The sequence below is a fragment of the Bos indicus genome, chromosome 17 (assembly GCF_029378745.1).
Source record: "Bos indicus isolate NIAB-ARS_2022 breed Sahiwal x Tharparkar chromosome 17, NIAB-ARS_B.indTharparkar_mat_pri_1.0, whole genome shotgun sequence".
NCBI lineage: Eukaryota > Metazoa > Chordata > Mammalia > Artiodactyla > Bovidae > Bos > Bos indicus.
Window position 1 is genome coordinate 550,796 of NC_091776.1, and position 24,043 is coordinate 574,838.

Below are 24,043 nucleotides of genomic sequence, written 5' to 3' on the forward strand. Positions count from 1 at the left end.
CGACAATCACAGAATCTTTAGTTTTCCCACTGAAGGACGTAGACAACAGTGTCAGATAGATACACATTCCTAAGCTGCTTTGCACAGTTCAAGAGGCTAGAAGCTGAGATCAGGTGTTGCCAGAGCTGATTTCTTCTCAAGTCTGTTCCATGAGCAACATTCTGAGGGAAAGTCTGTTTCACCCCTGTCTCCCAGGTTGTGGGGGATATTCCAGTCTCTGGTGTTCTGTGATGTATATTGATAGATGCATCCCTCAGATCTATGCTTTCACATTCACAGTGTTCTGTGTGTGTGTTTATGTCTTTTTGTCTAAATTTCCCCTTTTTATAAGGACACCAATCCTATTGGATTAGGAAAGTGAAAACAAAAATGAACATGATAGTGTGGCTCAGTTCTGTCCAACTGTTTGCGACCCCATGGACTGTAGCCCACCAGGCTTCTCTGTCCGTGGAATTCTCCAGGCAAGAATACTGGAGTGAGTAACCATTCCCTTCTCCAGGGGCTCTTCCTGACCTAGAAATCAAACCTAGGTCTCCTGCATTGCAGGCAGATTCTTTACCATCTGAGCCACCAGGGAGGCCACTGGACTAGAGACTTACCCTAATGACCTGATCTTAACCTGATCTTCAAATACCCTATTTCCGACTAAGGTCACATTCACAGATCCTGGAGGTTAGAACTCCAAATTCTTTTTTTAGGGGGCGGAATATTACAATGCAGTAAGAAACAGTTAGGACATTATTATTTTCTTTCTTTTTCTTTCTATTTCTTCTAAATAGAGGCCAAGATGTAAGAATCTTGTTTCCTTCTAAAAAAGTCACTGCATTCTCTTTTTAAGACTTCAAGACTGTAATACAGAGAGAAGATATTCTCCTTTTTAACCTCCTGTTAGCTTGAATACTTACTTGGAAGACACGGAACTTTTCCAGATGAAATTTCGGAATGTTTCTGTGTCCTTCAATGACCTTAAAAGTAATTTAATTTAGTCACCTTTCTAGACTTGAGTTTCTTTTATGTAATGATAGACATGAAACAGGGCTTGGAACTGGGACCATCCAATTCCAAGAACAATTCAAGTAGCTCCCTTTCCAACTGGTGACAGTATTTTACTTGAAGCCCTGCAGTTTGAGGAAAGGGCATAAGAACTGCAGTGTTCCCTGGTTTGGAGCCAGTTTATTGTGAGGCCTGTCTGTGTCACCTTGGGTGGTTGCTTAACTGAGTCTTTGTTTCTTTGTGTATAAAATGAGACTATTAATGCTTACCTTGCACAGTTAGCTAAAAAAAAAAAAAGCTTTTTTAAAATAGCAAAGTACCCAATACAAAACAGAAACAAGACCAACAAAAAGCTGCAAATTAAACAAAGCAACTGAGATTTGATTTTCCAAATTAATTGACCAATGTTTCTCAAATGCACCATCAAGGAAATTAAAAGTTTGGAACCAATACTTATCCTTTTCATTGCAAGTTCTGTTTTCCCACAGACACACCAACCGAGCTTTTTTTTCTGTTAAGTGGTGGGTAGATATACTCACTAAATTAAATTGATATAAGTATAAAATGCACATTTAAACTAAAAATAGTTATTAGTTCACAATATTATAACTAAGCAGATTTATTAAAAATAAAACCCTGAAAAATTTGTCTTCAACTCTTTTTTACTTCCTTTTCCCCCTGCTTTGGTCTTGCTGTGCAGCACATGAGATCTTTGTTCCCCTAATCAGGGATTGAACCTGAGTCCCCTGAAATGGAAGCAAGGATTTCTAACCACTGAACTGCCAAGAAATTCCTGATATTTCTTCAATTTGACTGGAAATTGTATGCTGCAATGATGTTTTTCAGCCATTTTGTCAGTTTTTCTTATTTTAGTCTAAATAAATCATTTTTTATTTTTCAGTATCTCTTACAACACTGCAAAAATGAAAGTGATGTTCCTTCTATGCTGAATTGAAAGCATAAAATAAGTCTGAAACTAGATGGTCTAGGTGGCTATTCCCCCAGATGATTGCACTGACAAAAGTGAATAGTCTTCTTAAATTGTGTTCATTCTATTCCACTTTATTTTTACCTTCCCTCTCTCCTTTCTTCTTTCCCTTCCTTTCTATTTACTTATGCTGCTTATTTAAATTGCAACAAAGGGGGAACTGATCACTTCACCTACTCAGGACCTTATAGTCAGTGGACTACATTCCAGGTTCCCTTTGGTTTCAGGTGTATTTCTACACAGACTGACTGAAGTGATAGTGAGAACGGGGTCCTTTCTCAAGCTCATAACACTATTCCTCTTGGATCTGCATATGTCTATAACCATGGGCTGCTTCCTGTGGTAATGGAAATGTTACAGCTTAGTGAACATAGATTTTGAGCAAGTTAATTTTGAATTGATAAGGCTTAACTTTACTGGTGGTATCCATTATCAACTAAGACACAGAGCTTGATGTTTAAGAATTTATATATTCTTTCAGGAAATTTTTACTTAGTTTTAATTATATATCAAACTCTGCTAGGCACTAGGATAGTCTAGGAGGCATGAGAGAGTGTTTCCTATCTTCATAAAATGTATAGTATAAGGAAGATTAAGGTTGATTAAACAAACATTAATAATTATGAAGGAGCTCTGAGAAGGAAGAGAGGCACAGGGAACTTTGTTGACACAGAGTAGCAAGATCTTTCTTGCCTGATGAAGGCTGTTAGAGAAGGTTCCTATAGAAAGTAATGTTTACCTGAGACCTGAATGCATGATGGCAAGTTATCGAGGAAGAGGGGGGAGGGAGGGCAGGAGGGGATGAGTCATCCAAATCAGGGGACCTTGTGCTAAGATCTGATGGTGAGACTATGGATTACATTGCCACCCACCGAGAGAAGGATGGAAGCAGTAGGGTGAAGGTCAGAGAGAAAAACCTTGTTTGTGCTTGGGAGGTATTTTAGGTAAGGGAGCTTGCCCTTCCCTGAAGCCAGTAACTAGAAGTCAGGTGAGTGGAAAGATAATTAAGAGATGTGCAGTTCATGTTTCATCAGAGCACCTGTTACCACCACTGATTCCCTCTTTCCTCTCCTATGTAATCCCATCAGTTCAAGGTACTATTTATTTGGTGCTGTCGCCCAGAGCCTATTGGCTGCCCAGTTGAACCTGGGCAAGTCATAGACATCCAGGGGTAGACATTAAATGGTTAACTAAATAGAAGAGACTGGGAGGCAGCCTAAACAACATAAGGAGATAAAAACTTCTACAAGCTCTGTGTTAATCAGTTTTGTATTCCTCACTGACTGCATTCCACCAAGTAACTACCAAGCACATGGTTCTAAATAAAAGTTTGTCCAGTGAACAAATGAATGTAAAGCCCTTTAGTACTGCATGGAAATAAAGCCATGTTTCTCTACCATCTTGCTTTCATCACTTCCTATACATATAAACTTATACTAATTATTTATACTCTACACACCTTTGGAAAAGGAAATGGCAACCCACTCCAGTATTCATGCCTGGAAAATTCCATGGACAGAGGAGCCTGGCAGGCTACAGTCCCTGAGTCACAAAGAGTCGAACACGACCGAGCACTTGTCAGCAGCAAACCTTAGTCTTCTTATTTGTAAAATGCAGTAAAATGATGAAAGATTAAAACCAACAATTAGTACAGTGTTTAGTTCAAAGATTTTATATATTGAGACTACTAGAAATCATATTCTTCTTTTACAGGTAAATTGGTTATTTCCCCGAAATCTTTAAAGTCTAAAAGACATAAAGTTTTTGTGGACTTAATTTAAAATGTTAGGACATGTCTTACTTTTCAGCAAATGTTTATCATCTTCTTTACGGATTAGATTTTAGCTGCCATCAAGATGCTCACCTTCTCAAGGGAAAAGAAACAACCCAAGTAAAAAACATCAACTTTTGCTGAGTGTGAAGAGAGAAATGAGCCCAAAGCCTGACAAGTGGTAACAGGAGTGCCTGGGAGATCTAGGAGAGGAGATGGTAGAGAGGAAATAGGGGAAGGAAAGGAGAGGGAGCAGGGAGAGGTGATGGGGAAGGCGAGACACAGGAGGGATGTGCTGTGCACATCTGTGCATTTTTGATTTCTGAGCAACTTAGCTCACACCATAAAGATCTTATTTATTTACAAGACTGATTAATTTACAATATTTAAAAGTTTATAAGATGGCCAACTTATAAGTGCTGCACTCAATATGCCAGCAAGTTTGGAAAACTCAGCAGTGGCCACAGGACTGGAAAAGGTCAGTTTTCATTCCAGTCCCAAAGAAAGGCAATGCCAAAGAATGCTCAAACAACAACACAATTGCACTCATCTCACATGCTAGCAAAGTAATGCTCAAAATTCTCCAAGCCAGGCTTCAACAGTATGTGAACCAACAACTTCCAGATGTACAAGCTGGATTTAGAAAAAGCAGAGGAACCAGAGATCAAATTGCCCACATCCATTGGATCATCAAAAAAGCAAGAAAGTTCCAGAAAAACATCTACTTCTGCTTTACTGACTATGCCAAAGCCTTTGACTGTGTAGATCACAACAAACTCTGGAAAATTCTTAAAGAGGTAGGAATACCAGACCACCTGACCTACCTCTGTACGCAGGTCAAGAAGCAACAGTTAGAACTGGATATAGGATGATGGACTGGTTCCAAATTGGGAAAGGAGTACCTCAAGGCTGTATATTGTCACCCTGCTTATTTAACTTATACGCAGAGTACATCATGAGAAACGCTAGGCTGGATGAAGTACAAGCTGGGATCAAGATTGCCAGGAGAAACATCAATAACCTCAGATATGCAGATGACACCACCCTTATGGCAGAAAGTGAAGAGGAACTAAAAAGCCTCCTGATGAAAGTGAAAGAGGAGAGTGAAAAAGCTGACTTAAAACTCAACATTGAGAAAACGAAGATCATGGCATCTGGTCCCATCAGTTCATGGGAAATAGATGGGGAAACAGTGTCAGACTTTATTTTTTTGGGCTCCAAAATCACTGCAAATGGTGACTGCAGTCATGAAATTAAAAGGTGCTTGCTCCTTGGAAGAAAAGTTATGATAAACCTAGACAGCATATTCAAAAGCAGATATATTACTTTGCCAACAAAAGTCTGTTTAGTCAATCTATGGTTTTTCCAGTAGTCATGTTTGGATGTAAGAGTTGGGCTATAAAGAAAGCTGAGCACCAAAGAATTGATGCTTCTGAACCGTAGTGTTGGAGAAGACTCTTGAGAGGCCCTTGGACTGCAAGGAGATCCAACCAGTCCATCCTAAAGGAAATCAGTCCTGAGTGTTCATTGGAAGGACTGATGCCGATGCTGAAACTCCAATACTTTGGCCACCTGATGTGAAGAACTGACTTATTTGAAAAGACCCTGATGCTGGGAAAGATTGAAGGCAAGAGGAGAAGGGGATGACAGAGGATGAGATGGCTGGATGGCATCATGGACTCGATGGACATGAATTTGAGTAAACTCTAGGAATTGGTGATGGACAGGGAGGCCTGGCATGCTGCAATCCATGGGGGTTGCAAAGAGTCGGACATGACTGAATGACTGAACTGAAGATAGCCAACATCTCATCTAAAGAGAAAACCAGTCATCTTTTGTGATACTTGTCTGATGAGAGTGTGGCATTTGATTTTTTTTTTTTTTTGGTAACGTCATTCTCAAACATAATGGATGTAAAAAATTAGCAGAAAAATTAAGACCTATAAAGCAAAGCATTCCTGTAGCTACTAGGGTCTAGCATAATATTTTATGTTTTTGTTATCTTTTTTATTATATTTCTGGAATGTTGTTTAAAATAGCAGAGTATATCATTTTAAGTTAAAAGTGGTGGTGGCGAACACCATCACCACATTTTATAGTTGTTAAAGACATATCACAATTTATCATTGACAAAGCCTGAGGAACAATTTCTTCATGGAAGGAGAGGAGTAGGCAGAAAGAAAATTCATTCTTGGCTCCAGTAACATATTAAGCCTCTAGATTTATAGTATGTTTTTCTAAAATATAATGATTCAGATCTAAAAGATTAAATGAAGGAGTAACTGTAAAATATATCTTTGAATTATAATAATTCCGTTTGACCCAGTGTACCCTTGCTTTGGAATTTATCCTCCATAAATTTAGGTGACTGGTCTCTAAAATGTGGATAATGAAATGAGGTCATTGTGAGAATCAAGTTAGAAAATGCAGGAGAAACACTTTGTAAATGTTACAGATTTTATTTGTTGTTGTTGTTATGCAACTATGTATCTCAAATAAGATATATGAAGAGATTCTTCAGTTTGATTTAGGACTAGTCTTCCAAATTTCCCACACTTATCACAAAGTAGATGAAGTTCATTAAACTTCTAAGACCCTTGAATAGAGAAATTACCAGATTTTCACCTGCCTTACATTTTCATGTTTTCTTCCCCTCTTCCTCTTATTTTTTCATTCTCCCCCTTGCCCTCCTCTCTCTCTCACTATTTCTCTCCTCCCACCCCAATCTTTCTCTCTTACACAAATCCCACCTAGGTTCTCAGCTACACTCTTTTCCTTTCGCCATGGGATTTCCCCTAAAGAGGACAGTCTACGAAGGCACTCATAAGAAGATATGACTGGCCAGCAGGGCCTTCTGGGCAGCCACCACTCCAGACCTCCTGGCCCCTCATCTCCTAGTGAATTAGTCTGCCCTCTCCCTCTCTGGATGCAGAGTCATGGAGTAAATCATGCAACTGAGAGAGGAACAAGCCAAACCGTTTTCTTCTTTAACTTGGAGCAAGACTCAACCTATGAGTTACTTTTCAACAAAAAGGTCAACCCCAGTCCTATGTAAGGGGTGTAGGAGAAGTCTGATTTAACCTCAAAGACTGATCAATCCACACCGAGGTGCACAATAACAATGACTGCAACTGTACCATGTTAAAGTCATAGATGTCTATGAACAGTGTTTAAGCATCCACTTGATGAATGTGCTATACTTTTTTTTTCTCACAAAATATGATGTGACTGACTGCTCACCCACCCACAGGATGATGTAAGTCATTCCTTCAGTGGGTTTGTTGTCATTCACAAAGCTTCTTTGAAAATAAAGGTACAGTCTTGGTAATGAGTGACAAATTTGCTTGTTGACTTTCTTGTTTTCCTCTCTGTAGCAGAGTCATCAGTCAGCCTCAATTTCAATCTCATTAGTACCTTGGTCTGTCCCTCTAGAAGCAGAAGCTTCCAAATGTTGGCCAAGGCAGAAGACACCTTAACTTATATGTGTGGGTGCAACATATATTTATTTATATTAATAATTTTGAGTTTACAGGAAAGTGGGCAGCTTCCACATATAAGAGACTGTTTCACTTTGACATTTCATATGTTCTATAAAGGCGTTTTCCTTGTGGTTCAGAAGGTAAAGACTCCACCTGTGATGCAGGAGATCCAGATTCGATCCCTGTGTCAGGAAGATCCCCTGAAGAAGGGAATGGCTACCCACTCCTGTATTCTTGCCTGGAAAATTCCATGAACAGAGGAGGCTGGTGGGCTACAGTCCATGGGGTGGCAAAACTAAGAGGTGAACAACTTTCTTTCTTGGACATTTGAGATTTAGAAAGATACAAGAAATATTATGTAATAGATAAGGCATGTTTATTGTTTGTAGTGAGGAGTTTCAGTACTTCTTCATGATCTACATAATGCTTAATATTCCTGAGCTCCATAAAGTTGGCATCCTGTGTATGAAGTTGTTATGAATTATTCATGTTGATTGGCTTCCAGCAGTTGAAGGGGAAACCAATCATTCTTTGAGAGGTTTACATGATGGAAAATGACAATTTGATTTTCATTTCAGTAATTTGGTTTCCAAAGGTAAGAACATCATAGAAAAATCTACCTTTCTCTTCTGCATATTATATGTGAGATACGGTTGACTTAAACTGACCATATGAACAACAACAATGTTGACAAAGATAGGAACTACATTGAAGAATTACACAGATAAAATGAGATCACTGGCAAATGTATTGTTACATGCAAGCAACTTAGTGCATGTGGTTGATGAGTGAAGAGAAAACTGGTTGTGTCAAACCAAAGAAGGGAACCTGCAGAAGAATGAAAGAGCCCAGGAATTCAGTGAGTAATCAGAGCATTAAAAACACAGGTATTAGTCTCAGTGCCAAAAGTAGAAGGCAGCTGGAAGCAAGTTAGCAGTTTATCCACTGCCTGCAAGCATGTTGAGTCCCATTGGCCGTGGCTCTCTTTTTGCTGGGCTGTGGAGGCAAACACACAAGCCAGGCTAGTCTCTGTCTCTCAGTGGGAGGGAATGGATAAAGGACTCAACGTTAGGAGTGACAAACGGAGAGGTGATAATTGATACCGTAAGCAAGGATAAGGTCACCCAGACGGAGCATGTGAAGAGGGAGCAGGACAGTACTCCCAAGTGTGGACCTGAGGAAGCCCAGGCAAGGCCAGGGGATGTTCAGTCTGGGTTGGGGGCAGAACCCACAGAGGAGAATTCACGTGGGAGAGAGGATGTGCTGTGAGAAAGCTGAGGTGTTTGGATGATAACTAATGGGGAAAGTAAAAAGCGAGAATTTCAGTGCTTTCTAGAGGAGAGAAGAGAGTTGCTCTCTCTTTGCAAGGAGAGCAGACAGCTGCAGTTTCAGGAGGCAGGAAGAGTGCTTGGTGGGGAAGTGAGGGCAGGCGTAGGTTAGTAGATCGAGGTTGGACTAGGGAGGAGAAAGGGACAGACAGCACAGGGGTAAAGGAAGAGTAGACATAAATGTGTTGTGGTTTGAGGGGAGATGGTGCAGGAATTTGAGAGAGAAAAGGTGCTAGTGAAAGAAGCAGGAGGAGCACAAAAAGTGAGCTAAGGGAATTCTCTGAGGGAGAGGATCACAGCTTTGGCATTGATCCACTGGGTGATGGACAGGACAGGATGGTGGATGGCATAATCCAGGTGAATGAGGAAAAAGGTGGTTTTGGCAACAAGATTAGAAACTGAGGTTAACCGCTGATAAGAGGAATAATCTTCAGGGGAGGATGTTGCCATAGTCCAGGCAAGGAATAACCAGAGCCTGTGCTAAGGCATTATCTGGGAAGATAAACAGAAAGAATAATTTTAGAAGATAGGAATATAAGAAAAGCAGGATAGCCCACCTGTCCAACATAGCTGTCACCAGCCACTTGTGAGTTGTGAGCTCAGGAAATATGGGTAGTCTGAATTGTGCTGATGTGCTATAATGTAAATTACACAAGCGATTTTGAAGACTTAGAATGAAAAAATTTTATTAATAATTTATGCTATTTTCAAGTTGAAATGATAGTATTTACAATATATTGGGTTAAAATTATTATTAAAATTAATTTCCCCTCTTTCCTTTTTAAGAAACATGGCTACTAACAAGTTCAAAATTACATATATGACTCATAATATGTTTGCGTTGAGTTGTGCTGCTGGGAGATCAAAAATACTGGGGTGGCCACTGGGATACAGAGAAATTGATATAGATAGAGCTGTAGAAGGGGCTTTCCCAGTGGGTCAGTTGTAAAGAATCCACCTGTCAATGCAGGAGACATGAGATGCAGGTTCGATCCCTTAGTCAGGAAGATCCCCTGGAGAAGGACGTGGCAACTCACTCCAGCATTCTTGCCTAGAGAATCCTACAGACAGAGGAGCCTGGTGGGCTACAGTGCATGGGATTGTAAAGAGTCTGACACAACTGAAGCGACTGAGCACTAGAGCTATAGAATGCTTCCCAGGTGGTACCTGCCAAAGCAGGAGATACAAGAGACAAGAGTTTGATCCTTGGTCTGGAAGATCCCTTGGAGGAGGGCATGGCAACCCACCCCAGTATTCTTGCCTGGAGAATCTCATGGATAGAGGAGCCTGGCAGGCTACAGTCCATAAGATCTCCAAGAGTCAGACAGGACTGAAACAACTTAGCACCCACACATAGATCTGTACAATAACACTGATAAACACTTTGGATTATATTTAATTTGAGCTGGTTATTAGGTTTTAGGCTGTGATATCTGTAAATGGGAGTTTTATCTTGCTGATTCATGTGGTAGGTTCAGAGTGCCCTGGCTGTTACCTGTCTGCGTGGTATATCCACCCACTAAGCTGATACAACTGGAATATGCAGTGGGTATTTAATGAAAGAATCAGGTAAAAAGGAGAGTCATTTTTTAAAAAAGAAGAAAGCACATTTTAACTTATTTGAGCTTAAAACATAAGTGTCCAGTTATTCACCTGTTGGTTTTGGTTGTTGGGATGAGAACTCCTCACCATAATGTGTTTTCTACCATTACAGTTTTAGTGTCAGATTTTTGAACAAATCTAAAAGCAGTATCTTTTGAGATTTTTTTATCTTTTCCTCAGTCCTTCACTGTTTTCTTATTCATACCCAATTCCATTTTTAAAATTCAAGCGCTTCCAAGGTATTCAACATTTTTCTACTCTTGTATTTATCAGTTTACTCAGTTTTGTTTTGTTTTATTAATTACACAGTGACAAGTAAAAGTGGCATGAATATTTTGGTGACACTTGCCTGATGCTTGTTTGCACACAACTCAATGATGAGAGAAATGAGAAATGGGAAAAATGGGAGACCCATGAGACCAGATGCAGCCCTGGTCAAGTCAGGGACACAGGCTTCATGGTGTTGATGGAGAGAAAGTCAAGCAGAGTTTGATCAGAGAATTTCTCCAGGGCTTGCCAGGAAAGCCCTGCAGTGTGTTGGGAGTTCATGGGAAGGAAGAAGGATTCTGAAGTAGGATGACTGAATGGTGCTGCCAGGCCAGTGAGAGTACTGGCCACTGACCATGACTGGGGGCTGTCCTAGCAGGGAGAGAAGGAGCTCAGAAGGCTTCTTTACTGAGCACTCCTCTTGTACCCACCAGCTGGGAGGCAGGGGAGTGAAGTGAAGTCACTCAGTCGTGTCTGACTCTTTGCTACCCGTGGTGTATAGCCCACCAGGCTCCTCTGTCCATGTGACTTTCCAGGCAAGAATACTGGAGTGGGTTTCCATTTCCTTCTCCAGGGGATCTTCCCAACCCAGGGATCGAACCCAGCTCTCCCACATTGCAGGCAGATGCTTTAACCTCTGAGCTACGGAGGATGGCTATAAAGGTGGAGCTCAGCTCTGTGGACCAGAAGCTGAGCTCACTGCAGTCTCTGCTGGCCCAGAGGCCCTTCCCTGAGGTGCTGTCTGGCCTGGGCGCTGTCGAGCTACATGAGGATGAGTGTGGGGACCTGAAACTTGCTGCCCTCCTGATTCATGCCCACCCATGGGGCATCCATGTGCACTCTGTGTCAGAAAGAGAACAGTGTGGTTGTTGAGATCTTTTACAGAAAATGAAGTGAGTTTACATGGAGATAAATTCTTATTTATTCAGCATGGAAGCTAGGGGAGAAAAAGGCTTAGTTCCTTTTCCATCTTCTAGTGCCTGCCAGCATTCCTTGGTTTGGTGGCCTTTTCCTCCATCTTCCAAGCCAGCAGCATACCATCTTCCCTCTTTGACTCTGCTTCCCTCTGCTTGCATTATTATGAGTTCATGAAATGCTGTGTCCCTTATGATAGGGAGAAGTCATGGAGCAGCTTCTAGGAATAAGCAGACCTGGGATTAGAATGCTGTCTGTCAAACCTCAACACTAGTCTCCTTAACTGGACAGTATTCCTCTAATCCTATTATGCACCACAGTCCCCCTGAGAGAATAGGGGTGGGGTGAGCTTGCTCAAATGCAGACTTCTAAGCACCAGCCCCAGAAAATTGTATTCAACTGGTCCAGAATGTGGCCATGCTCACCAGGTGATTCTGATGTGTAAAGTTTATGAACCCTGAAGTTCAATACAACCTTGCCTCTACAGGGAACCACAGAGGAGGGCCAGGCTGGAAGGGGTCCTGTTGAGTGAGGAGTGGAGCTGGAGAGGGAAGAGTTGGAGCCATCCTGTATGGAAGGAAAATCAAACACAGTAGGCACTGCTAGAGGTGCTCTGAAACAAAGCCTCAAGGCCACCGAGGAAGTGATTCTGGATGGAATCTAACATTTTGACCACTTACTGTCTTAATTCGAGCATCCAGAACATCTGCCCAATGTCCCAGAAACTCAAGACGCTTATTGGACCCTTACCCTAAATAATGCAGACATCCTATCCTTTAAGGAAAAATATCTCTTTCTTGCATCGAAGTCCATCATGATTTTTGCCAGAAAACTTTAACAACTTTGTGGCTTTTGCCTTCATACATCCCTGACTCCTACTCTTCCTTTGAACTCTTGGTTTTACCTGAATCTGTGTCTCCAGTATTGCATTTTCTAGGACCTCCAGATAACGCTTTTCTTATTTGCAACTCCTGGGTTTCTTTGTTGACACCTGCAAGAGGCAATGGTAAAACTGAAGGAATCTTATGACTCACTTGTTAAATACAGTCATTATTTATTAAAAAATAAATTATATAAACTTACAATTAAATAAATTATATGAAAAACTTACAGATGTACAAGCTGGCTTTAGAAAAGGCAAAGGAACCAGAGATCAAATTGCCAATATCAGTGGGATCATAGAAAACACAAGGGAATTCCAGAAAAAACATCTACTTCACTTCATTGACTAGGCTAAGGCCTTTGACTGTGTGGACCACAACAAACTGTGGAAAATTCTTAAAGTGCTGGGAATATGAGACCACCTTACCTGCCTCCTGAGAAATCTGTATGCAGGTCAAGAAGCAACAGTTAGAACTGGACATGGAACAATGAACTGGTTCCAAATTGGGAAAGGAGTACCTCAAAGCTGTATATTGTCACCCTGCTTATTTAACTTACCTGCAGAGTACATCATGTGAAATGCCAGGCTGGATAAAGCACAGGCTGGAATCAAGATTGTTGGGAGAAATATCAGTAACCTTAGATATGCCGATGATACCACCCTTATGGCAGAAAGTGATAAGGAACTACTAAAGAACTTCTTGATGAAGGTGAAAGAGGACAGTGAAAAAGCTGGCTTAAAACTCAACATTCAAAAAAATTAGATCATGGCATCTGGTCCCATCACTTCACAGAAAATAGATGGGGAAACAATGGAAACAGTGACAGACTTTTCTTGGGCTCCAAGATCACTGTTGATGGTGACTGCAGCCATAAATCAAAAGATGCTTGCTCCTTGGAAGAAAAGCTATGACCAACCTATACAGCATATTAAGCAGCAGAGGTGTTACTTTGCCAAAAAAGGTCTCTATAATCAAACCTATGGTTGTTCCAGTAGTCATGTATGGATGTGAGAATTGGACCATAAAGAAAGCTGAGCATAGAAGAATTGATGCTTTTGAACTGTGGTGTTGGAGAAGATTAACGAGAGTCCCTTGGACTACAAGGAGATCCAACCAGTCCATCCTAAAGGAAAGCAGTCCTGGGTGCTCATTGGAAGGACTGAAGCTGAAACTCCAATACTTTGGCCACCTGATGTGAAGAGCTGACTCGTTTGAAAAGACCCTGATGTTGAGAAAGATTGAAGGCAGGAGGAGAAGGGGACGACAGAGGATGAGATGGTTGGATGGCATCACCCACGCAATGGACATGTGTTTGAGTAAACTCTGGGAGTTGGTGATGGACAGGGAGGCCTGGCGTGCTGTGGTTCATGGAGTCACAAAGAGTTGGACACGACTGAGTGACTGAACTGAATTGAACTGAACTGAATACAAGGTTTCGGATATAGGAAGAGATAGTTTCTGGATTTGAAAATAATAGAAGTGATGCAGGAAGTGAAGCCTCAGGGGGCTTAAATATGCTCATATAGATGTTCAGAAGTGACACAAAAAACAGATCTCTTTCTTCCTTGTGTGTGTGTGCATATATATGAATAATTTAAAATGTGCCTTCACACTAGATTTATCTATGAATGCACAGGGTCAAACATATTAAATGCTTAGCATGCAAGATTTTCTATCTAGCAATCAGGATGGGTATATAACCTTTTACATAATTGCCTATGAAACTACAAAAAATAATTACACTCCAGTGAAGCTGACCTACACCTAAAATTGCCCAGAAATTCAAAAACAAAGTTTTAATTCCTGTGAATTGATTTCTTGTTTTATGTGGTGTGATTCCGTGTTTTGGTGAACAGCAACTTTTCTCAAAAAGAAAACTTCCAGAGTTGCAGTATTTGAGATTTTCAAAGCATGTTCATCAATCAAACATCAAAATAAAAAATACCTGGGTTCTTAACGAAAACCTGGAACCTTGTTAATACCTGAATCCCATCTCTGTATTGGTGGGTGCTTAGGAATCTGCACATTGTACAAATTCTCTAGATGACCCTGCTGCACTTGAGTGAATCAAAATATTTCATTTTAATAGATAAAGAAAACAAACTTCTAAGGTTCTTCCAAAAGATCCCTTTCAAGTGAGACCACAGCGCTGGCAGGATCTCACCTGTTTACAAAAAAGCAAAAAACAAAACAAAACAAAACCCATAAAACTGAGATTTGGGAGAAAATAGAAAATACACCCTTTGTTTGAAGAGAAACTTAAGGTCAACACAGGACTTCACCAAACCATATGCTGTTTACATGTGTTGTCACTAGTATATGACCCATCTCGCCACAAATTAGTGTGGTTACCTTAAATAGCTAACCTGAAAATCTTAACCTTCCACTGCTGAAGTTATTGGTTTTAGCTACACTGTTTTCTTTTTCTAGGTTTACTAGGTTGTTCTTTTGGGCATGATTTTAGAAATCTAATTATAACTCTGGTTTCAAACTTTTGAACCATGTAATCAAACTGAGATTGGTCACTGAGAAAAATACAGGGTTCTTAGCTCTGCCTAAATTGACAAGGTACGTGGCCAGGTCCAAACTCAACTGAGTGGCATGTCTTTACAGTGTCAGTTCATCCCCCAAAATTCAAAAAGGATCCATGCTGCTGTCAGAAAGTTTTGAAACCAGCACCATTTTTTCTTTTCTTTCTTTTTTATGAATCCATTCCCAGGAGAGAGTTTTTATTCAGTGCAGTGCACTGTTAGGGGGAAAAAGAATGAGTTAAGACAAAAAAAAAGTCTAACATAAAAAATTACCCATATGATGTCTATTTTTCCTGCTTGGTTGAAATACCCAATGGATTATTTACTTAGATTTGTGCTATTATTGAATCCAAAAGGCAACCTCTTCGGAATAACGTTTGCTCTACTACAAATTCTGTGTAAAGGCTGGGTATCTAAAGCTATAAATGATTTTATATTTTTGCAATAATTATGGGAGGGGAATGGAGATATTAGCTTTCATGATCAGAGTTTTCTTTCTGTAACAGTTTTGATCTTTAACTTTTTTTCTTGGAAGAAGGTTTTCTAACCCCAGTCAAGCCTTCAGATGACTGCAGTCCTGGCAGCATCTTAGTTACAACCAGGTAAGAGACTGAGCCTGAACCTACTGGAAAAGCTGTTTTGGAAAGATTTAACCTTAATACCCAACTAAATCCCTTGACCATCGCTCGGGCTGTACTCTGCTTTCCCCACAGGAATTACAGAAGGGGGTTGGCACAGGCACTGGCAGATGACATTGTCTTACTCTTTTCCTTCCCCGCTGGAAGAACCCAAGTATGTGCATAAATACAATTAAAGACACTATCTGCAAATCGATAGAACGCATTTTCAGTTTCTTAAACCTCTAAATCCAAGTGCCCAGTGTTCTGTTTTTCAGACAGACCATGCAATCAATTAACAGCCAACCTGTGGGTTTGTGTTTGAACTATCAATACAATTATTAAAGACACGTCACAGGCAGAAGGCAAGTGGCTGCCTTTGTGTTTCTTTCTTTCTTTCTTTTTTTTTTTTTTTCTGGAATATTATCTAGTCTTGGGAACATCAAGATGGAAACCTGGTCGTCTTGGAACTGATGGCACGTTTAAAAGACTCTAACAATCTCAGAATGATTTCCCCCCAACAGGCACTGTCACGGGTCTCTCAATGATGACAGCAACGTGCCCACATCCGACCTTAGCTGTCATCTCACCTGGGTCCTAGCGGCGCCATTTGATTCTGACGTGGCTCCAAGCCCACAAACAGCATAGCGGCCCCCGGTTGGCCGCGAATCCGGCCGGCGGCGCCGCCCTCCCTGCCCCGCCCGTGCGCCTCGCCGGGCTCCGCGCCGCCTCCCTTGCGTCCCGCACTCGGCGGCGGTGCGTCCTGCGCTCCTCTCCTGCTTCGCGGTCCCTGCTTAGATCTTCGCTGCCCTCCCCGCTCCAGGCCGCCGGGAGGCGAGTCGAGGGGACCCGCAGGCCGTGCACCCCGAGGTTCCGGGCCCAGAGGAGGCCGCACAGGAGACGCGGTACGCGATGGCCCGGCGAGGGGGCTGCGCGCTGCTGGTGCTGTGCGGCTCGCTGGCCGCCTGTGCCTGGCTGCTGGGCGCCGAGGCCCGGGGGCCTGGGGGCCCTGTGGCGGGCGCAAGGCGGCGCCGGCGGCCCCAGGAGGACGGCATCTCCTTTGAGTACCACCGCTACCCAGAGCTTCGTGAAGCGCTCGTGTCCGTGTGGCTGCAGTGCGCCGCGGTCAGCAGGATCTACACGGTGGGGCGCAGCTTCGAGGGCCGCGAGCTGCTGGTGCTCGAGCTGTCCGACAACCCCGGCGTCCACGAGCCGGGTAAGGGAGCCGCGCGGGGTGGCCCGGCGGTGGGAAAGGAGGGCGAGAGGCACCCGGGGTGGAAAGTGTACGTGGGGGGAGGGTTGGGGCTGGGATTTGCCAAGCCCTGTCGGCTGGCTGTCCTCCCCAGCCTTGCACACCCCTCCCCCTGGGTAAGCCCAGGCCGGAGGGGCTGCCTCTGATGGAGGTGGGAGCGCAGCAAGCAAAGCTGCGCCCCCGCAAACCCGCTGTCACCCCCCAATTCGCTGTGCCTAAGACCGTAGGGAATAACTGTGAGGCCTCAGGAAGGAGGTCGTCCTTTCTTGCAAGCTGGAGTAGAACGGTAAGGTGGAGAAGGCAGGGTCTGAGGAAATGAGGAAAAGTCATTTATCATTTGTTTCCTAATTTCCAGAGGGCCAGTTTATTGGCCTTGGAGGCTCTAGGTGTCCATCTCTACCTGTATGTGCGTGTTAGGTAACGCGCACTGCTGGGATGTTAAGGATCTTGGTAACGCTGGCGGGTAGAGGGTGATAAAGCCGCCTCTGGCAGGCATTCCGATTTCAAAACTGCACACAGTCTTTCTAAGGAAAAAGGAATATCCCCCCCGCCCACCGCCCACCCACCTTTTTTTTTTTTTTTCTGTTCTAGCCCTTGGAGATGAGTAGTTTGCGATCAGGATTTTATTACAACGGATGTTTCCATATGACCATCTTATTCATCTTCCTCTTGAGTGTGTTAGGGCACGTTTTAATTTATGTTAAATGTTACGCAATTGGTATTAATAAAGAGATACCTTGAAAAATGTTTTTGGTTCTTCTTTTTCTTTGCTCTTTGAAAATAACATAACTTTTAAGGCCTGGTCTTCTGACCATAAAGGTTAAAGTAATCTGGGCTAATTACATCAGCATGCTATGCTTTTTTTTTTTTCTTTTTTAATGACAAAGAAAGCAAGAAAACAGGTAAAAACTCTCAAATGTAGGGCCAGAATAGTTTTATAATGATATTTATTATATCATTATATAATAATGGGATTAAAATTGAGATGGGATTAAAATATGTGATCCACGGAGACACTTTGATCTTCAAACGGAAGGAGTATGGTCTGATCAATAGTAAATTTTTAGTAAAATGGGAAACATTTCTTACCTTCAAATAATGTAAATGCAAAGGTTTGTATAATTTTGCCATCAAAACCCTAAAACTAGATCCTGGAAAACATTTTCAGTAGTGCTGTCTGATGCTAGTAACGATTGAAGGTGGGAGAAGAAGGGGAGGACGAAAGATGAGACGGTTGGATGGCATCACCGATGCGATGGACATGAGTTTGAGTAGGTTTCAGGAGTTGGACAGGGAGGCCTGGCCTGCTGCAGTCCATGGGATCGCGAGGAGTGGGACATGACTGAGCGACTTAACTGAACTGAATGCTCTCTAGCAGGATTCAGCATGTAGAATCGGAAATTTGGAAAGTTAGTTTCATATTTGTATCTGAAGATAAAGAAAAATTTTATATGTGAAAACTCATCTTCAGTTATTTTAGATAATTGAAGTCAAGACATCTTAGGTTTAAAGAGAATCTAAATATTTGTGATTCTCCTGCCTATTTAATTGGAACCTTTGGTTATTCTATCATAGATTGCTCCTCAGATTTTGTTGTTTCTTCAAAGAGATCATATGAAAGCAAATGTTAACTATTTGTTGTCTTCAAGTTTAGAAACAAAATTGTAAAGTGATATTACTGTTAAAATGTGATATGCTTTTGAAAATGAAAACCATAATTCTTTTGCTTAAATATCTGAACTGTATAGTCTGTCAAGATCTGCAGGTCCCTTTTCCAGCTCTAGGCTCCTTGGGGTAGATCTGTGTCTCCAGCACCTAGGGCAGGTCTGGGACACAGCAGGCACTCAGGTCACATTAGGGAAAAAGATGAGTCAGTCATTTGCTGAATAACACAATGCCTTCTATGTTTTGTTCCTTTTAAACACAAAATACAGCAACTTAACTCATTTTAAGAAAGCAAATAAAGAAATATTTTACATTACCTGCTTTACTGCTTGTTAAATGAAGGAAACTAAGCTCATGGTATTACTTAATAAATAGAATACAAAATGTCTACCAGTTATATTCCTAAAGGTTGCAATAAACTGTTATGAGCCAGCACGAAAAACATGGGGTGATTTCCCCCTCCACCATCTTTTAAGAAGAGATGAACAGGTTGGAAATCTTCAGGGAACTAATTAAAAAAAAATTGAGTAAATTTTAAAGATCTTATTGACTATTTGGTGATTCACGAATTGAACATCATTCAATCTAGCAGATAGAAAGATGTTCCTAAGATTTGTGCAAAATGAAAGACTTATAGGTAGATGGGAGCTGGAACAAGGAAGTTACACTAGGCAAAAAATGGGTTGCTTATTGCAAAGTTACTCCCTTTTACAGGATGTTGTACTGATCACAGGATTCCTAATTGATTGGGTTAAGATTTCATTTCTGAAAGAGCCAAAACTGTAATTTAGTCTTGGTTTGGTCTTGTGAGGCTTTAGCATGAACAACTGCATGTGGTGCCTATTGTCTTTTCTCAACAAATTATTTATATATTTGGCTGCATCTGGTCTTAGTTGGTCAGGTGTGAGTTTGCCCTTTGGCACATGGACTCTCCAGTTGTCGTGTGTGGGTTCCAGTAGTTGCAGCATGCAAGTTCTTTAGTTGAGGCACGTGAGCTCAGTTGCCCCAGGGTTGTCCTAGAGCACTGGCTTTGGGTGCAGAGATCTGATCAGTATATGAGCTTAATAGCACTTGTGGGAATTAACTTTTAGGAAGTTTTGAATGAAGGGATGTAGTTACCATTCTTAAACGGCCTTCATATTCCTTTTTAGATTAAAATATTTTAAGGAATGAAAAGGAATTTTCATACTTATTTTGAGATAGAAATGGATTAATTCAGTGTTTTGAACACCCACACACTAGGTGAGCAAACTTACATAGGTTGTATAGTGATACACAGGATGGTCCTTGCCCTGTGAGAGATTGAGAGTTGGGAGGTTGCAGGACAGTTTAAAGGTCATTAGGGCTTCAAGAAGGGAGTGGGAGGCCCAGAGAAAGGAGACTATGGACATTAGGTCAGGGGCATTTGGTTACTGAAGAACAGATGATGAGAAGGCAGGGATATACTGATTACTGAAATTTACCAATTCCAATGTACCTCAACTGTTTTCATATTATAAGTGTTTTGGGGAGAGTTGAAATAATGTTTCTGATGAAGCTACTCAGAAATAATGTTTAACTTAACAAATTTGTTTACTTGACTTAAACATTGATGAAGTTTCCCATATTCATTTTATCTTCCAACATGAGCGAGGTATCACGTGTCTTCTTAATCTAAATTATTTTTCTGAACTTAAAAAAATTGTATATCATGCCCAAATATTTAGTATCACCATAGAAAAACTCTCCCCAAATAAGACATCAAGCCTTTCTCTGTGGTAGAAGTTGACGTGGTTAGATTTGCAGTTATGGACAGAGGGTGTTCTTTCATCCCACCACCTCCATTCCTAAGTGGGAAAAAAATGATCATCAGACTTGTTCGGCACCAGACCATGGGCCGAATTTGAACTGATCTTCTCAAAATGATCTATTCTCTCAGGTATTCTGCATTTGAATTCATCAAAAGGGAAAGTAAATTCTATTTGGAACTGGTGAGGGAGGAATATCAACATCTATTTTGACCAGCTGGATGCTGGATCTCAGTTATCATTTTCATTACTTTGGAGGACTGAACAAATCTGCTGGAGGAGGGTGATGGGTTTAGCCGTTCTCAGAAGACCTGTACGTGGTCTTGTCCCCAGTCTCATCTCCTCACACGTTGTGAATCTGGACTCCAGACCTGGGACTGGGATAGAGCCTCAGCTGAGATTTAGACTCTGCACTCAGATGTGTTCCCTTGAGATATACCTGCCAAACCTGTTCTTGTTTCCCATTTTTCCTTCTGTTTGCTTATATTTTACACATTTAAAATATTTCTACATATAGGGGCTCATATGCTTGAACCCAAATATATGCTTTCCTAGGCATACATATTCATCATTGCAGTACTCATAAAAGAAACCATTATCAATTTATGTCTAAGCAATGGAATCTGTTTTCCCAGACCACTCCTCTCAGGGCTAAACATGAGTTAAAATTAGTTTGTTTAAAGCTCTTAATTCTTTTACATGTAGTTTACCATTGCTCTTGGGGAGTAAGTCTGATTTATAGCTAAAATGTTATCTTAGAAATGTTCTTTAGGGCGTAAACTTTCCCCTCTCCAAGTCTGGAATGATTATTTTGGACTTGTTCCTCCCCAAATCTGTTCAGATTTAAAGTGTATGAATGCCAGTGTGCATTTGCCAAATATTGTGATGGAACATTTAATGCTGTCAAAATTTCTATACAACTCAAAAAAAAGTGGGGATTTTGGTTATTTTGTATGGCCTCTTTTAATACTAGATTGGGGTGAATTAGTGGGAAATGCTTACAGCTGAGAACACCTTACAACTGGTGAATATTGATGTTAGATTCAGGAGAAGGATCTAAATGTACTACATGTGGTCAAGAGTTATTTTTTAGACCCAAGTGAGTCACTGTAGCTCTTGCCAGAAATAATGTATTGGATTGACTTGTGACTGGCTAAAGGAAGAGAGGAAATTGAGCTGGCCCCTAACCTTGTATCAGATAAAATAAGTGTCTTTCTGTGAAAACTGATTTGAGAGGCAGCAAAGGAATCATCTGCCAGCATCTCCCTCATTGTGTAGCACAGAGAATATTCCTATACTCATCTTTATAGTTCTTTAGAAGAGCTATTTTTGACAAATACAAAAACAGTTCCAGAAGTAGTGACACATGACTGGCTTTTCCCAAAGTGTACTCAATGGAATATTAGTTAAGCTTGGTTTGAAAAGGATTAGGTAAGCAAAGATTAAAAGGTTTGCATGTGGCAAGACTTGAAATATGATAATGTGTGTTTCAAACCTCCAACTGTATACCCTACAGTATTTTCACCACTGAACTTCTTTTTGTCCCCAAGGAGGTTATCTTGTACCTGGTATTACCCTAGTTTGAAAAGCATAGCACTCAGTCAGTCAGTCAGTTCAGTCGCTCAGTCGTGTCCGACTCTTTGTGACCCCATGAACTGCAGCACGCCAGGCCTCCCCATCCTGGAGTCCACCCAAACTCATGTCCATTGAGTCAGTGATGCCATCCAACCATCTCATCCTCTGTCGTTCCCTTCTCCTCCTGCCTTCAATCTTTCCCAATATCAGGGTCTTTTCAAGTGAGTCAGCTCTTTGCATCAGGTGGCCAAAATATTGGAGTTTCAGCTTCAACATCAGTCGTTCCAATGAACACCCAGGACTGATTTCCTTTACGATGGACTGGTTGGATCTCCTTGCAGTCCTTATTATTATTCCTTTTCATATTTTGAGGGATTTACTTGATAATTCTTTAGCAGAGACACTCAAATAAGAAGTTCCTCAGGGGTGTGGCAGAGAAGGCAATGGCACCCCACTCCAGTACTCTTGCCTGGAAAATCCCATGGACGGAGGAGCCTGGTGGGCTGCAGTCCATGGGGTCGGTAAGAGTCAGACACGACTAAGCGACTTCCTTTTCACTTTTCACTTTCATGCATTGGAGAAGGAAATGGCAACCCACTCCAGTGTTCTTGTCGGGAGAATCCCAGGGACAGGGGAGCCTGGTGGGCTGCCGTCTATGGGGTCGCACAGAGTCAGACACGACTGAAGCGACTTAGCAGCAGCAGCAGCAAGTGTGACTGATGCTGTATTGACACGTAGACTAAAATATCATATAGACGTAGATTTTGTCTAAGTCTTGATGACAGCGGGATAATCATGAGTGGAGCAGTCATTTTACATTATTTTAAATTTCACTTGCATCTATAGAATCCCTTCATTTTAATTGTTTTTATCTGTAGCTTTTATCAGAAATTAAAGAATTTTCTCTTTTATCTAAGTGGCTTATATGAAAAATCACTTCTCAAAATTTTTTTTTCAGAAAATTTTCTTGGGCTATTATTTTTTTCTTTAAATATGGTCATATATTCCACCAGGATTTTAAATATTTGGCCATATTGCCTTTCCTTTCATGAGGATTCTGCTTAGGTACCCTCTGAGATGAGTTTGGAGACGTAATAGATGGATGTAGCCTTTTCTGTTCTACCCCCCCCCGCCCCCGCTGCCCCCGCTTCCTCTTCTTCTGTGGGTATTAGAATAAGAAAGGGTCATCATCTGGATATCAGCTGGGAGGCTTCCTCTGATAAATGTGGGGCTTCCTTGGTGGCACAGATGGTAAAGAACCTGCCTGCAAACGTGGGAGACCTGGGTCCGATCCCTGGGTCAGGAGGATCCCCTGGAGGAGGGCCTGAAAACCCACTCCAGTGTTCTCGCCTGGAGAGCCCAGGGATGGAGGGGCCTGGCGGGCTGCAGTCCACAGGGTCACACAGAGTTGGACACAACTGAAGTGACCTGGCATGCACAAACCCACGTTGTCCTGGCTCATTTACTTCATGGCTCCCCATAATAGTCTCCAGTTTGGTCTTAAATAAACAGCTTTTTCATACCTATCACAGGTGAGGAATTAGATAATATTTATCTTCATGGGGACTTAAAGATCCAAGGAGAGTTTGCTGGTTGTTGAAAAGAGGTATTTAAGAGAAAAATTAGAAATGTGGATTGTCTTGTTTTTTAGAGACCTTGTCACAATGATCTTAATTCCCTATTAAAAAGCACATAAATTGCTGTACTTAAATTTTGAAAAATCTTAGTGAATATAGTAAGAACAGTTACACTCTAAAAAAGGTAACTTCAGGTGTTTATTTTTTAAGGAAGTTATTTTTAACAGCTGTAGAAGGAACAGTTTGAGTCTTAAAATAATGCACATTTTGGTTAAGTCTGTGCAGTCATCCTTCAGTATCCATGGGGAATTGGTTCATCTGTGTATTTTACACATTCTCACGTACTTTTCAAACCCACCTTAGTGCCTAATTTGTCATTCTTCACTGTTACCTGTGGACGACCTGGAGAAATCTCATTGACAGAATTAATTTCACTCTGGTGTCTACATGAGGTGCTGTATGTTGAGGACAACTCTAGGTCTTGAACTAATGGTAAAAGCCATGAAATATGTGATAAATGTCTTTAATATTTCTGAGACATGTTTTACATTATTTCTACATCTTTTGGTGTGCTTTTCATAGTTGATTCAAATGGCTGGAGGGCACCTTGTATTATTCTAATAAACATTTTCCCTTCTCTTTGGACTCTGTTTCAGTTTGCACAAAGTATATTTTTAAAAATGACACATAACTTTCAGAAACATCAAGCATTTTTCCTGAATAGTTTTAAAACTTGTATTGTTGCTGTTGTTTTTTTAACATTGAGGCTGAATCGTTGGCTGTAGTAATTCTATGCCATGTTTGCACAAGGA

The 24,043-nt window shown here is 41.3% G+C and overlaps 1 protein-coding gene and 1 long non-coding RNA gene across 3 annotated transcripts in view; one reads left to right on the plus strand and one right to left on the minus strand.

The window, feature by feature from the left end:
• Window positions 1-11,326: 11,326 nt before the first annotated feature.
• LOC139176673 (uncharacterized) lies at window positions 11,327-12,041 on the minus strand. The gene is made up of 2 exons (XR_011561066.1): window positions 11,769-12,041; window positions 11,327-11,563 (listed from the first exon to the last, which is right to left on the minus strand). It is a non-coding gene; the product is annotated as an uncharacterized lncRNA (long non-coding RNA).
• Window positions 12,042-16,085: 4,044 nt separating this feature from the next.
• CPE (carboxypeptidase E) overlaps window positions 16,086-24,043 on the plus strand; it is a 152,402-nt gene continuing 144,444 nt past the window's right edge. Inside the window, exon 1 of one of the 2 annotated variants that reach the window (XM_019978002.2) lies at window positions 16,086-16,591. In XM_019978002.2, the coding sequence (XP_019833561.2) occupies window positions 16,288-16,591 (304 nt within the window). In that variant the 5' untranslated portion in view covers window positions 16,086-16,287. The remainder of the gene's footprint in view (window positions 16,592-24,043) is intronic. The other variant, XM_019978001.2, reaches the window with a different exon arrangement.